The sequence below is a fragment of the Stenella coeruleoalba genome (assembly GCF_951394435.1).
Source record: "Stenella coeruleoalba genome assembly, chromosome: 2".
NCBI lineage: Eukaryota > Metazoa > Chordata > Mammalia > Artiodactyla > Delphinidae > Stenella > Stenella coeruleoalba.
The window spans coordinates 136,831,633-136,847,098 of record NC_137147.1 but is presented as its reverse complement, the minus strand read 5'-3'; the positions used below and the strand labels follow the sequence as shown (position 1 = coordinate 136,847,098).

The 15,466-nt window shown below is 38.2% G+C and overlaps 1 protein-coding gene across 4 annotated transcripts in view; it reads left to right on the top strand.

Annotated features, from left to right (window-relative positions):
• Positions 1 to 15,466, top strand: part of LRRC49 (leucine rich repeat containing 49) — a gene marked incomplete at its 5' end in the record, with an annotated part of 129,588 nt that overhangs the window by 10,781 nt on the left and 103,341 nt on the right. For all 4 annotated transcript variants that reach the window (XM_079914108.1, XM_079914112.1, XM_079914109.1 and 1 more), the window contains 2 exons: positions 7,517 to 7,583; positions 12,394 to 12,537. In XM_079914108.1, coding sequence (XP_079770234.1) covers positions 7,517 to 7,583; positions 12,394 to 12,537 — 211 coding nt within the window. The remainder of the gene's footprint in view (positions 1 to 7,516; positions 7,584 to 12,393; positions 12,538 to 15,466) is intronic.

Genomic DNA, 15,466 nt, shown 5'->3' with positions numbered 1-15,466 from the left:
CTGCTTTATAACAAAGTGAATCAGTTATTCATATACATATGCTCCCATATCTCTTCCCTCTTGCATCTCCCTTCCTCCCACCCTCCCTATCCCACCCCTCCAGGCGGTCACAAAGCACCGAGCTGATCTCCCTGTGCTGTGCGGCTGCTTCCCACTAGCTATCTATTTTACGTTTGGTAGTGTACACATGTCCATGCCACTCTCTCACCTGTCACAGCTCACCCCTCCCCCTCCCCATATCCTCAAGTCCATTCTCCAGTAGGTGTGTCTTTATTCCTGTCTTACCCCTAGGTTCTTCATGACATTTTTTTTTTCTTAAATTCCATATATATGTGTTAGCATACGGTATTTGTCTTTCTCTTTCTGACTTACTTCACTCTGTATGACAGACTCTAGGTCTATCCACCTCATTACAAATAGCTCAATTTCGTTTCTTTTTATGGCTGAGTAATATTCCATTGTATATATGTGCCACATCTTCTTTATCCATTCATCCGATGATGGGCACTTAGGTTCTTTCCATGTCCTGGCTATTGTAAATAGAGCTGCAATGAACATTTTGGTACATGACTCTTTTTGAATTATGGTTTTCTCAGGGTATATGCCCAGTAGTGGGATTGCTCAGTCATACGGTAGTTCTATTTGTATTTTTTTAAGGAACCTCCATACTGTTCTCCACAGTGGCTATATCAAGTTACATTCCCACCAACAGTGCAAGAGGGTTCCCTTTTCTCCACACCCTCTCCAGCATTTATTGTTTCTAGATTTTTTCATGATGGCCATTCTGACTGGTGTGAGATGATATCTCACTGTAGCTTTGATTTGCATTTCTCTAATGATTAATGATATTGAGCATTCTTTCATGTGTTTGTTGGCAGTCTGTATATCTTCTTTGGAGAAATGTCGATTTAGGTCTTCTGCCCATTTTTGGATTGGGTTGTTTGTTTTTTTGATATTGAACTGCATGAGCTGCTTATAAATTTTGGAGATTAATCCTTTGTCAGTTGCTTCATTTGCAAATATTTTCTCCCATTCTGAGGGTTGTCTTTGGTCTTGTTTATGGTTTCCTTTGCTGTGCAAAAGCTTTGAAGTTTCATTAGGTCTCATTTGTTTATTTTTGTTTTTATTTCCATTTCTCTAGGAGGTGGGCCAAAAAGGATCTTGCTGTGATTGATGTAATAGAGTGTTCTGCCTATGTTTTCCTCTAAGAGTTTTATAGTTTCTGGCCTTACATTTAGGTCTTTAACCCATTTTGAGCTTATATTTGTGTATGGTGTTAGGGAGTGATCTAATCTCATACTTTTACATGTACCTGTCCAGTTTTACCAGCACCACTTATTGAAGAGGATGTCCTTTCTCCACTGTACATTCCTGCTTCCTTTATCAAAGATAAGGTGACCATATGTGCGTGGGTTTATCTCTGGGCTTTCTATCCTGTTCCATTGATCTATCTTTCTGTTTTTGTGCCAGTACCATACTGTCTTGATTACTGCAGCTTTGTAGTACAGTCTGAAGTCAGGGAGCCTGATTCCTCCAGCTCCATTTTTCGTTTTCAAGATTGCTTTGGCTATTCGGGGTCTTTTGTGTTTCCATGCAAATTGTGAAATTTTGTGTTCTAGTTCTGTGAAAAATGCCAGTGGTAGTTTGATAGGGATTGCATTGAATCGGTAGACTGCTTTGGGTAGTAGAGTCATTTTCACAATGTTGATTCTTACAATCCAAGAACATGGTATATCTCTCCATCTATTTGTATCATCTTTAATTTCTTTCATCAGTGTCTTATAGTTTTCTGCATACAGGTCTTTTGTCTCCTTAGGTAGGTTTATTCCTAGATATTTTATTCTTTTTGTCGCAGTGGTAAATGGGAGTGTTTTCTTGATTTCACGTTCAGATTTTTCATCATTAGTGTATAGGAATGCCAGAGATTTCTGTGCATTAATTTTGTATCCTGCTACTTTACCAAATCATTGATTAGCTCTAGTAGTTTTCTGGTAGTGTGTTTAGGATTCTCTACGTACAGTATCATGTCATCTGCAAACAGTCACAGTTTTACTTCTTCTTTTCCGATTTGGATTCCTTTTATTTCTTTTTCTGCTCTGATCGCTGTGGCTAAAACTTCCAAAACTATGTTGAATAAGAGTGGTGAGAGTGGGCAACCTTGTCTTGTTCCTGATTTTAGAGGAAATGCTTTCAGTTTTTCACCATTGATGACGATGTTGGCTGTATCACGTTGATTGATTTGCGTATATTGAAGAATCCTTGCATTCCTGGGATAAACCCCACTTGATCATGGTGTATAATCCATTTAATGTGCTGTTGGATTCTGTTTGCTAGCATTTTGTTGAGGATTTTTGCATTTGTGTTCATCAGTGATATTTGCCTGTAGTTTTCTTTCTTTGTGACATCCTTGTCTGGTTTTGGTATCAGGGTGATGGTGGCCTCGTAGAATGAATTTGGGAGTGTTCCTCCTGCTGCTGTATGTTGGAAGAGTTTGAGAAGGATGGGTGTTAGCTCTTCTCTAAATGTTTGATAGAATTCGCCTGTGAAGCTATCTGGTCCTGGGCTTCTGTTTGTTGGAAGATTTTTAATCACAGTTTCAATTTCAGTGCTTGTGATTGGTCTGTTCATATTTTCTATTTCTTCCTGATTCAGTCTTGGCAGGTTGTGCATTTCTAAGAATTTGTCCATTTCTTCTAGGTTGTCCATTTTATTGGCATAGAGTTGCTTGTAGTAATCTCTCATGATCTTTTGTATTTCTGCAGTGTCAGTTGTTACTTCTCCTTTTTCATTTCTAATTCTATTGATTTGAGTCTTCTCCCTTTTTTTCTTGATGAGTCTGGCTAATGGTTCATCAATTTTGTTTATCTTCTCAAAGAACCAGCTTTTAGTTTTATTGATCTTTGCTATCGTTTCCTTCATTTCTTTTTCATTTATTTCTGATCTGATCTTTATGATTTTTTTCCTTCTGCTAACCTTAGGGTTTTTTTGTTCTTCTTTCTCTAATTGCTTTAGGTTCAAGGTTAGGTTGTTTATTCGAGATGTTTCCTGTTTCTTAAGGTAGGATTGTATTGCTATAAACTTCCCTCTTAGAAATGCTTTTGCTGCATCCCATAGACCTTGGGTTGTCGTGTCTCCATTGTCATTTGTTTCTAGGTATTTTTTGATTTCCTCTTTGATTTCTTCAGTGATCACTTCATTATTAAGTAGTGTATTGTTTAGCCTCCATGTGTTTGTATTTTTTACAGATCTTTTCCTGTAATTGATATCTAGTCTCATAGCATTGTGGTCGGAAAAGATACTTGATACAATTTCAATTTTCTTAAATTTACCAAGGCTTGACTTGTGACCCAAGATATGATCTATCCTGGAGAATGTTCCAAGAGCACTTGAGAAGAAAGTGTATTCTGTTGTTTTTGGATGGAATGTCCTATAAATATCGATTCAGTACATCTTGTTTAATGTATCATTTAAAGCTTGTGTTTCCTTATTTATTTTCATTTTGGATGATCTGTCCATTGGTGAAAGTGGGGTGTTAAAGTTCCCTACTATGATTGTGTTCCTGTCGATTTCCCCTTTTATGGCTGTTAGTATTTGCCTTATGTATTGAGGTGCTCCTATGTTGGGTGCATAAATATTTACAATTGTTATATCTTCTTCTTGGATCGATCCCTTGATCATTATGTAGTGTCCTTCTTTGTCTCTTCTAATAGTCTTTATTTTAAAGTATATTTTGTCTGATATGAGAGTTGCTACTCCAGCTTTCTTTTGTTTTCCATTTGTGTGAAATATCTTTTTCCATCCCCTTACTTTCAGTCTGTATGTGTCTCTAGGTCTGAAGTGGGTCTCTTGTAGACAGCAAATATATGGGTCTTGTTTTTGTATCCATTCAGCCAATCTGTGTCTTTTGGTGGGAGCATTTAGTCCATTTACATTTAAGATAATTATCGATATGTGTGTTCCTATTCCCATTTTCTTAATGTTTTGGGTTTGTTATTGTAGGTCTTTTCCTTCTCTTGTGTTTCTTGCCTAGAGAAGTTCCTTTAGCAGTCGTTGTAAAGCTGGTTAGGTGGTGATGAACTCTCTCAGCTTTTGCTTGTCTGTAAAGGTTTTACTTTCTCCATCAAATCTGAATGAGATCCTTGCTGGGTAGAGTAATCTTGATGGCAGGTTTTTCTCCTTCATCACTTTAAATATGTCCTGCCAGTCCCTTCTGGCTTGCAGAGTTTCTGCTGAAAGATCAGCTGTTAACCTTATGGGGATTCCCTTTTGTGTTATTTGTTGTTTTTCCCTTGCTGCTTTTAATATGTTTTCTTTGTATTTAACTTTTGATAGTTTGATTAATATGTGTCTTGGTGTATTTCTCCTTGGATTTATCCTGTATGGGACACTCTGTGCTTCCTGGACTTGATTAACTATTTCATTTCCCATATTAGGGAAGTTTCCAACTATAATCTCTTCAAATATTTTCTCAGTCCCTTTTTTTCTCTTCTTCTTCTGGAACCCCTATAATTCATATGTAGGTGCGTTTAATGTTGTCCCAGAGGTCTCTGAGACTGTCCTCAGTTCTTTTCATTCTTTTTTCTTTATTCTGCTCTGCAGTAGTTATTTCCACTATTTTATCTTCCAGGTCACTTATCTGTTCTTCTGCCTCAGTTATTCTGCTATTGATCCCATCTAGAGTATTTTTACTTTCATTTATTGTGTTGTTCATCGTTGTTTGTTTCATCTTTAGTTCTTCTAGGTCCTTGTTAAATGTTTCTTGCATTTTGTCTATTCTATTTCCAAGATTTTGGATCATCTTTACTATCATTATTCTGAATTTTTTTTCAGGTAGACTGCCTCTTTCCTCTTCATTTGTTAGGTCTGGTGGGTTTTTATCTTGCTCCTTCATCTGCTGTGTGTTTTTCTGTCTTCTCATTTTGCTTATTATACTGTGTTTGGTGTCTCCTTTTTGCAGGCTGCAGGTTTGTAGTTCCCGTTGTTTTTGGTGTCTGCCCCCAGTGGCTATGGTTGGTTCAGTGGGCTGTGTAGGCTTCCTGGTGGAGGAGAGTAGTGCCTGTGTTCTGGTGGATGAGGCTGGATCTTGTCTTTCTGGTGGGCAGGTCCACGTCTGGTGGTGTGTTTTGGGGTGTCTGTGGACTTATTATGATTTTAGGTAGCCTCTCTGCTAATGGGTGGGGTTGTGTTCCTGTCTTGCTAGTTGTTTGGCATAGGATGTCCAGCACTGTAGCTTGCTGGTCGTTGAGTGAAGCTGGGTGCTGGTGTTGAGGTGGAGATCTCTGGGAGATTTTCGCCGTTTGATATTATGTGGAGCTGGGAGGTCTCTTGTGGACCAGTGTCCTGAAGTTGGCTCTCCCACCTCAGAGGCACAGCACTGACTCCTGGCTGCAGCACTAAGAGCCTTTCATCCACACGGCTCAGAATAAAAGGGAGAAAAAGTAGAAAGAAAGAATTAGTAGAAGTAGAAAGAAAGAAAGGAGGGAGGGAGGGAGGGAGAGGGGAAGGAAGGAGGAAAAGAAAAAAAGAAAGAAGATAAAATAAAATAAAATTAAGATAAAATATAATAAAGTTGTTAAAATAAAAAAGTAATTATTAAGAAAAAAAGAAGAAAAAATTAAAAAAAAAATGGATGGAACCCTAGGACAAATGGTGGGAGCAAAGCTATACAGACATAATCTCATACAGAAGCATACACACTCACAAAAAGAGGAAAAGGGGAAAAAATCATAAATCTTGCTCTCAAAGTCCACCTCCTTAATTTGGGATGATTGGTTGTGTATTCATGTTTTCCACAGATGCAGGGTACATGAAGTTGATTGTGGAGCTTTAATCCGCTGCTTCTGAGGCTGCTGGGAGACATTTCCCTTTCTCTTCTTTGTTTTCACAGCTCCCGGGGCTCAGGTTTGGATTTGGCCCCGCCTCTGCATGTAGGTCGCCAGAGGGCGTCTGTTCTTCGCTCAGACAGGACGGGGTTAAAGGAGCCGCTGATTCGGGGACTCTGGCTCACTCAGGCCAGAGGGGGGAGGGGCACGGAGTGCGGGGCGGGCCTGTGGCGGCAGAGGCCGGCGTGACGTTGCATGACGTTCCAACAGCCTGAGGCGCGCCGTGCGTTCTCTCGGGAGTGACCCTGGATCCCGGGACCCTGGCAGTGGCAGGCTGCACAGGCTCCCCGGAAGGGGGGTGTGGATAGTGACCTTTGCTCACACACAGGCTTCTTGGTGGTGGCGGCAGCAGCGGCCTTAGCGTCTCATGCCCGTCTCTGGGGTCCGCACTTTTAGCCGCGGCTCGCGCCCGTTTCTGGAGCTCCTTTAAGCAGCGTTCTTAATCCCCTCTCATCGCGCACCAGGAAACAAAGAGGGAAGAAAAAGTCTCTTGCCTCTTCGGCAGGTCCAGACTTTTCCCTGGACTCCCTCCCGGCTAGCCATGGCGCACTAACCCCGCCACGGCGGTGAGCAGACAAGCCCCTCAGGCTGGTGAGTGCTGGTCGGCCCTGATCTTCTGTGCGGGAATCTCCCCGCTTTGCCCTCCGCAGCCCTGTTGCTGTGCTCTCCTCCGCGGCACCAAAGCTCCCCCCTCCGCCACCCGCAGTCTCCGCCCGGGAAGGGGCTTCTAGTGTGTGGAAACTTTTCCTCCTTCACAGCTAGCTCCCTCCCACTGGTGCAGGTCCCGTCCCTATCCTTTTGTCTCTGTTTATTCCTTTTTCTCTTGCCCTACCCAGGTACGTGGGGAGTTTCTTGCCTTTTGGTAGGTCTGAAGTCTTCTGCCAGCGTTCATTAGGTGTTCTGTAGCAGTTGTTCCACGTGTATATGTATTTCTGGTGTATCTGTGGGGAGGAAGGTGATCTCTGCGTCTTACTCCTCCGCCATCTTGAAGGTCTCCTCAAGAGCTCTTTTTGATAGGGTCATCTGGAAAGGCTGCTTCGAGAAGATATTTGAGCTAAGACTTGAATAACGTGAAGGAGTGAACCAACCATGTGAAGTTCTGGGGGAAGAACATTAAGGAAGAAGGAACAGCAAGGGTAAACGCCCCAGGCAGAAATGAATTTGTCAAGTTAGAGGTGGCAAGAAAGCTCCTGTGGCTGGAGCAGAGTGACTGGGTGCGCTGGAGTCTTGGTAGGAGATATGCTGGAGGAAGAGTCAGTAGCCAGAGAGTTTAGGGCCTTGAGGACTGAGGTAAGGAATTTAGGCTGTATTCTAAGGTGAAAGGAATTGCCTTGAATAAGTGCCTTGTGCTAAAGTTCCTAGAAGTAGAATTGTTCTTTCCTAGAGATAGGACTTTCAAGCTGACTTTGGGACATTTCCCCAATGGGACTGCATCTTTAACATTATAATTAAATCAATGAAAAAAAGGTTTTAATATATAATTTTATATAATTTCTCTCTATATATATTTCTATGTCTATCTGCCTGCCTATCTATCTAGAAAGAATAAATGAAAATGAGTTATGCCTTAGAGTTTTTGATTTACAATAGATGTGATACATCTGTATTTCTACTCTGCTTACTCTGATTTTCAGAATCAAGAAAATCTCAAATCTGGAGAACCTAAAAAGCTTAGATGTCTTGGACCTTCATGGAAATCAGGTATTGTTAAAGCCCTTTCATTTCTTTCTTATTTGAAAAAGCTCTAGGAAATTTCGTATGAAAGTTTTAAGAATTATACTTGTGTTGAATTTTTCCAAAGTTACTTTACTGATTCAGTGAGATTAGCTTTGGTATTAAGGTATTAAGCTCATTTATATAAGGTTTGGTAATTCCTCAGTGGTAAGTGACAGGTAAAACTTATAAAACATTTAGAATTCTTATAGTTATGACAATTTTGATTCTTATTTAGTCTTTTATTAACTTATAGCCGACCCCAACCCAAGAACTAGAATATTACTAATGATTTTCTTCTACTTAAGTGTTCCTTCTTTATTCCAAGACAACACTATTCTGGATTTCACATTTATCATTCTTTTATTGGTGTTTTTAGTTGGTTTGATCACATATATAAGTGTCTAAATAATGTATTGTTTAGTAGTATTGTCTTTTAATTTAAAAAAAAGGTGTCAAACTATATATTGTCATCAGTGTTTGCTTTCTGGATACAACATTATGTTACTGAGTTTCATCTATTTTGACTACATAGCTGTAGTTTATCTTTATTGTTGTATGTTCCATGGTTTGATTACACAGAAACCTTTTTCTCTGTTTTATTATTGATAGACATTTGGGTTGATTCCTTTTTGTTTGTTTGGGTTTTGTTTCCTATTAGGATAGTACTTCTAACAACATTCTTGTACATGTTTCTTCCATACATCATATGTACTCTAGGGTATATATAGAGGAGTGAAACTGATGGGTCACAGGTTATTTAAATGTGTAACTTTAAAAGTTAATGCCAAATTGTCTTCCAAAGTGATTGTACCAGTTTATACTCCCACCAGTAACACATAATAGATCCTGTTGCTTCACATCCTTTTCAACATTTGGAATTTTCAGACTTCTTAATTTTTGCCAATTGAATTGGTATAAAGTGGTGTCCCCTTATGGTTTTGATTTCTAATTCCCTGATTACTATATAACCTTGGATCATTATTCCATTTGATTAGTTTGTCTACCCATATATTTGTCTGTCTTAATTTCTCTGTCTGGTTTGTTATGTTCCCTCTCCTTATTCTTCTCTTGCGGAGCATCTTGGCTGTTTTTTAACCCTTTGCTCTTACATTTAAATTTTAGTCTTTGCAATATGAGTACTTATTTATAAATAGCTACATGAGCTACATACTCATGCAGAAGGTAAAACCTCTCCTGAGGTGGTAAGTGTACATGTTGGGGTGATCTGGGAGTCCCTGCCTGTTGAGAACAAATCTCCCACTTGCTGGGAGATTGGTCAGGTGTAAACCTCAGTGTGATCTCTTTAGGCCTTCTAATAGCTGTTAGTCCTAATTGTTTTGTTGAAAAGCTAATATAATTAATAAAACCTTGATAGATGTATTAGATAGGCCACATCTGCTAGGTTCTAATCTCATCCTAGCCCCATCTATATGTCTGCCTGTGTGTGCACTCAGACGGAGGAGTGTTGATGTCTGGGAATTGTCCAACTCTGCAGGCTGGTTAGTATCACTCTAGTCGAGGGAAAGTTACCCAGTTAGTTAGATGGTGGTGGAAGAGGAAGAAGAATTAGAGTCTTGTCAGTAAGAGAGCATCATATATAAAGGCACTGAGACTAAAAACAACATGATAAGTATGTTTTACTTCTGGAGAATTTAGCACATGTTGAGGGATGGTGAGAGATGAGGCAAGAGAGGTAGGTTTAAGGCCAGACTGTGGAAGGCTTTATATGCCATAGTAAGGAATTGCTATTTTATCTTTCTGTAACCCACTATTTTAAATGCCATTCATCAGTATAAGTGAAACATTTTATGGTAGCAATATTTTTCTTAAGTTTATTTTAAAATGTATATGTGAGAAATAAGATTTATGTGGTTTTTATATTATAATATACCTTTAAGAATTCATGGGCATTACCCAAGATCTATAAGAGCAACTGGTAAATGGATAATGTATTACTTGGTCTAAATATTAGACCAAGTCACCTTGTTACCTTGTTAGCTGACCTGTGTTATGTGTTAAATGAAAATCTGAGTCTTGTTTCAAATATTTAAATCCAATAAACAAAAATTTGGAGTATTTCAAAGCAAAGACAGTCTTGGTGACTAAAAAGTCAGGAGATAGACTATTCAAGTTGAAACAACATTGCAACTCTAAAAAAATAGCATCAGGTAGTTAAAAAACTAAAAGAAAATTAAGTGACTGTTTTTTGTGTTTTGAATTTACTCCATTGGAAATAAAAATGATACGTGATGTACATTGTGAAATGAAATATAATTGGTTTATGGATGTGAAAACATTGATAGGAATAGTGATAGTGTTCAAGAAACAGATTGGAGAATGTAAAGAGTTGAGGGGAGGTGAAACTGGAGACAGAGAACAGCTGAGAGACTAATTCAATAATCTTGGTGAGAAGTGATGGCAACTTAAAGTTGTAGCAATAGAGATATAACAAGGGGGCAGATTGGATAAATATTTAAAAAGTAAAAACATTAAGATTTAGCAATTGATTGTATGTGAGTAGTAAAGAATACAGAGGAATATGAGAGGTTGACTCTCAATTTATGACCTAGATTTTTTTTGTCTACCAGAAAATGTTCTCTTGGTAAACACTTGCTTTAACATGGACACAAATGTGCTTCAAAAAGAATCTTTTCTTTCAGTGACATCTTTTCCTTCAGGGAGAGCTGACTCCTTCTGTGGTTGCTTGCCTGGAAGCAGATGTCTTTCCTATTGCTGAGTAGGAAGGTTGTCTTTATCCAGATAGAGCAGTCTGGGTTACTAGTATACACATACATAAGACTGGAGTATCCAGCTTTCCTAGACATACTAAAAAGCTCTGCTGTCTACCTTGAGACTCTCTCTTATCAGTGTGACCCAAGATTAGGCTTTTGAACATTCCTATCATCTCTTCTTCTGGCTGTGAAATTTATTAACTGATCAAGAACGCTGCTCTCACCCTACACCACCTTTTTTCTGAAATTTCTGTCATTTGCTCTATGCCTGTGACTTTGTCCCTGGCTGCAACAAGTAACAGTCTATTCCATCAGAGATGCTGCACACAATTCTGACCTGTCTGATTGCAAACCAAGAAGCTGAACAATATCCCCAGTGATTTTTTTAAAATTACAGATTGATACCTATATATAAGAGTTAACAACGTTTCTTTTCAGAGTGACCAAACTAAAATGTAGGCATTCTAATTATATGTCCCACCAGGACCAAATAGAATTGGAGAAAGGTAGTTTTCTAAAAGAAATGTCCCAGGATTATTAGCAGAAGGCAGAATACACCATATACAGGTTATGTACCCCTTCATTCTGTATATTTATCTTTCTTGAGTTCAGAAAAGCTTTATGTATATGTATAAATTTATGTATATATTTACATATTGCTTTGCCATATACCTATCTCTATTTTTTTAGTATTTTAGTAGAATTTCTCAAGCTTATGCTGTTATTATTGATTTTCTACAGTGTCTATTTTACTTTTTGCTGATTCTATACATTTTAAATTCTGTCACCTATTTAGTTTTGAAATGTTTTTGTCTATGTCTTACTGTACAGTTCTGTAATCAGCAAATACTGATAACCTTGTTTCTTCTTTTACAGATTTTATTTTCATTTTACATTAGTTACACCAAAAATCTCAGGACAAATTTTAAAGCATGATCATATATTATCTTTATATATTATTGAATTTGTGATAAATATACTTAGGTTTCTCCTCTTGAATGTAGGTGAAATCTAGACGGTATTTCTCGAATATAAGAGAAGGTCCAAACAATATCATAGAAAACTGGATTATAAATCTTAAAAAAAAAGGTTATTTTAGCCAATATCTGCTTTGAAGTGTTAAATAGAAATTTTCAAATAATATTGTGATGGCAATACAGATGAGAAAATTAATCTTCAGTGATTGTGAAATTTGTTTTAATGTTCAGAAGAAAAGTGTTGTGTATAACTCATTGTTGCTTAAGCACATTACATTAAAAGGTTGAAGCCCTCTGCAAGAAGCCCTATTTCTGGGTCATGTAGAAACTCATCCCGTTGTGCTACGCTTGTTGTATTACAGTAGTGGGGCTGAAAATCATGTTGAGCTCTCATCATTTCATGGGCTATACCCTTTAACTTATCCTTACTTGTGCAACTCAAATTCCTCTGCTGCAGTCAGTGCTTATGTGCATGTGTATATTCCATAATTCAAGTCCACCATATTGTACCCTGCCTAAACATTATCTGTCTCCTCTCTTAAGCAGTTTCACTAATAAGGAATATCCATCCTCACCCTCTACTGGGGATCCTAGTTCCTTGAATCTTTTCCATTCAGACTCTTGATTGCTCTCAGGATCCTGCAGTATAAATGGAGAATTAACAAGGGGAACTTGGTATCATTCCTTTTCCTTGACTTTTCTCTCAAAAAAGTAGTCTGGTTTGATCCAAACATTGTGAGCTTATGCCTTGGGCTCACAGTTTCTATTTCACAGCTAGTACGTATATTTCTCTTTACCTTCATGGGACCGGGCACAGTGTTGGGCACTTAGAGATGCCCAAACAATGGACTTACTGATTATTTGATAAAATATACTTACCATGGTCAAATTATAAAATATGTTCTGTTAGTTAATCTTCACAAGTTAAGTAACTTCATAATATCTACAACAGAGGAAACTGGAAATAGATTTTGAAATGTCTTCATATAAACTTGTCACTGAATTCAATGACTGTGTCTTTTATTTTTATAACATGCACACCTGAGATTTATGCCTGCTAATCATCCCTTCCTCATTTTTTAACAGATTACCAAAATTGAAAATGTCAATCATTTGTGTGATTTGAGAGTTTTAAATCTTGCCAGGAACCTCTTAAGTCATGTTGATAATCTTAATGGGCTGGATTCACTAACTGAGCTTAACCTGCGACACAATCAAATCACTTTTGTGGTGAGTATTAACATGGAATCAATATGTGATTTCTGGCTTTTCTTTTAAGGGAATGAAATAAATGTTATAGCATTGCTTTCTGCAAAGTAAGAATCTAAAGTAATTTAGTTTTTTTCTGAATTTAAATTGCGGATATAATTGTTAAGCTTTATAATATTTTGATTTGGGAAGTGTTGTGGTGTTTTCCATTCTAAAAGATAAATGTAAAATTAGGAGCACAAATGTTATCAGTAAATGAATCAACTAGTGGTAAATGAATACTGAATCCTTTCCTGTGTTGTTATAGGAATAGAATTAATAAGAAAGAAGGTTATTGTTGACTGAAAGTTGATAACTTGTTGCACTGAGAGGGAAAAGGCACAGAGAGGAGTGGTTGAGGGCTTTGAAGACATGCATAAATATCATAATCTTTGCAGTTTTTCAAAGGCAGCTTGGTATGGTGGAAAGAGCATTGTTACATAGGATATGAGAGGCTAAGTGCAGGTCTCCTTCAGCTCTCATTATCTGTGTGACCTTGGGTAAATCACTTTAACTCTGTAAGCCTCAGATTACTTTAAAATGAGGACATAGGGCTAGATCATCTCTAGAGTCCTTTTTGGCTTGCTGGCTCTGAAGAAGGATATAAATATGGTAGAAAGCTGGCATGTGAGCAGAAGGAAGAGTTGGCATCGTGGAGACAAAACTATGGAAAGGCTACTCTGGAACTCTGAGGATGAACTTCATTAGATTTATAGTTTTATTCAAGTTTAGCAACTAAATAACAGCTTGATGCTCAGGTATTTTGAACTTGTGCATATATGAAGAGCTCTAGAAATACGACTTTCAGCTGTATGACATGATACAGGCCAAGAAGACATCTGAGGATTTATAAAAACATTTGTTCTTTTAACAAGTTTTCTTTGTTTACATGCAATAGAAAAACTACATTACGTTTTCTTTGGGTATCATTTAAGCACTTTTAAAGGTAAAATCTGATTCTTAACTTTTTCAAGACATTGAGTTCCTTAGTAAATAGTTAAATGTACTGTAAGTGGTACACTGGAAAAAGCTGGGAGACAGATGATGCCTTATCTCTAGGCCTCATTTTACAGATTGGTTTCATTTTGAAATTTTCCCAGAAAGTCTCAGCCAAGTAATGCTCATATCTTCTAGGAGGTTGGGATAATTTCAGAACCTTCTCTAAGACATGGATTTATCCCAGAACCTCTAAATTCTGCCAGCTCTTTCCCCAGATTGGATTTAAATATTGGAAATGGCTTGTTTATTTTAAAAGACACCCATATTAATCTGTTACATTGCTGTCTCTAGAACTGTTCAGACCGGACTTAATCTGTCCTAGGGACATTGGGTATGGTAACAATCCAAAAAGCTTTGGTAGAGTGGAGTACAAAAATCTATTGGCCTTAGCATATTCCTGTCTATGTTTTGTCTTTCATTTGGAAAATGTATTATACACATCCAGGAATTTGCTTACTGAATTTTCTATTGAGTGTTATGTCTGATCATTACTGTTTATAGATTAGGCAGCAGTAAACATGGAAAAGGAAATTGTCTTAATTTCTAAAAGTGAAAAAGATTTATTAAGTATACATATGGTATAATTATCATGATAATAAGTATCATGCATATTAATTGATTGGATATTGTTAATATATGTGTAAGAAAAGATCAGGAACTTTTCCAGCTCTATTTCTTTTTTTTTTTTTGTGGTACGCGGGCGTCTCACTGTTGTGGTCTCTCCCGCTGCGGAGCACAGGCTCCGAACGCGCAGGCTCAGCAGCCATGGCTCACGGGCCCAGCCGCTCTGCGGCATGTGGGATCCTCCTGGACCGGGGCACGAACCCATGTCTCCTGCATCGGCAGGCGGACTCTCAACTACTGCACCTCTAGGGAAGCCCTCTATTTCTTTTTTGAAGCATCCTTTTCCTAAAAGAGCCAAGAGACTTTTAAATCTGAGGATTCTTTTTTTTTTTTTTTAACTGTCTCTTCTTTTTTCCAGGGTCAGTTATCATACTAATTCTTTTTGCTTTTTTTTCTCTTATGGTTTTGATTTTCCTCAATAGCTGGTAATCCTTAAATGAAGGACTATGTTAAGGAGTGGCTGGCTCTCCTGTGCAGCTGAATAGGTCTTTTTAACCATAAAATCTCTCCCTAGAATGATCACTAGATTTGTGTAAGCTGTTGAATCCCACACATTGGCAGACCTCCCTTTAGCGTGAGTGAAAGGGAATAGGCAGCCTCACTGTGTAATGCCAAAATAAGAAAAACTACTTTGTGTATGTGTGTGGGTGTGGGTAAGAAGGACTTCAGTAACTTTTGTGCCAGCTGAAATTGCCATTCCTTTTCCCACTCTGGTTCTACTGTAGCAGTTATTAACCATCTCCATAGATAAAATACCCATGCTGTCCATCCTTCCTTGATACTGTTTGTTAGAGAACAGATCCTGAGGCTTTAGCTGAGGTTTTCTTCAGCCAGCTGCTCTTTACCCAATGCGTGTGTGCATGGAAGGGGTGGGAGTGGGCTGGGGTGGGGTGGGTTTGCTGGTGTTCCAGGAATGGCTGTTGAGTAGACATCTTTAATAACACATCTACTTGATTAGCCACAGTTACCCATAGTCCATGCCTGTTCTTTGTATGTACTGACTCTGAGCGTGGAAGATGGCATTCTTTTGGAAGGAATCACTGCATTTGCAGTGCAGCATCTCTCCTGCCAGTTCTGAGCCGCAGTTTTCTCTGTTCAGGGTTATCTCCAATAAGATCCTATCTGCTTTCCACCTTCCTGAAATTCATCAAAAATATTGATCTATTAATAGCTCTCTTGTTTAAATCATGTCCATGCTTTCACTCATTTTGTGTATTTTATGTTTGTTTCACCCACTGAATCTTGGGAAGGAGATGAAACAAAGGCATTATCTACTTTACCATCTTAT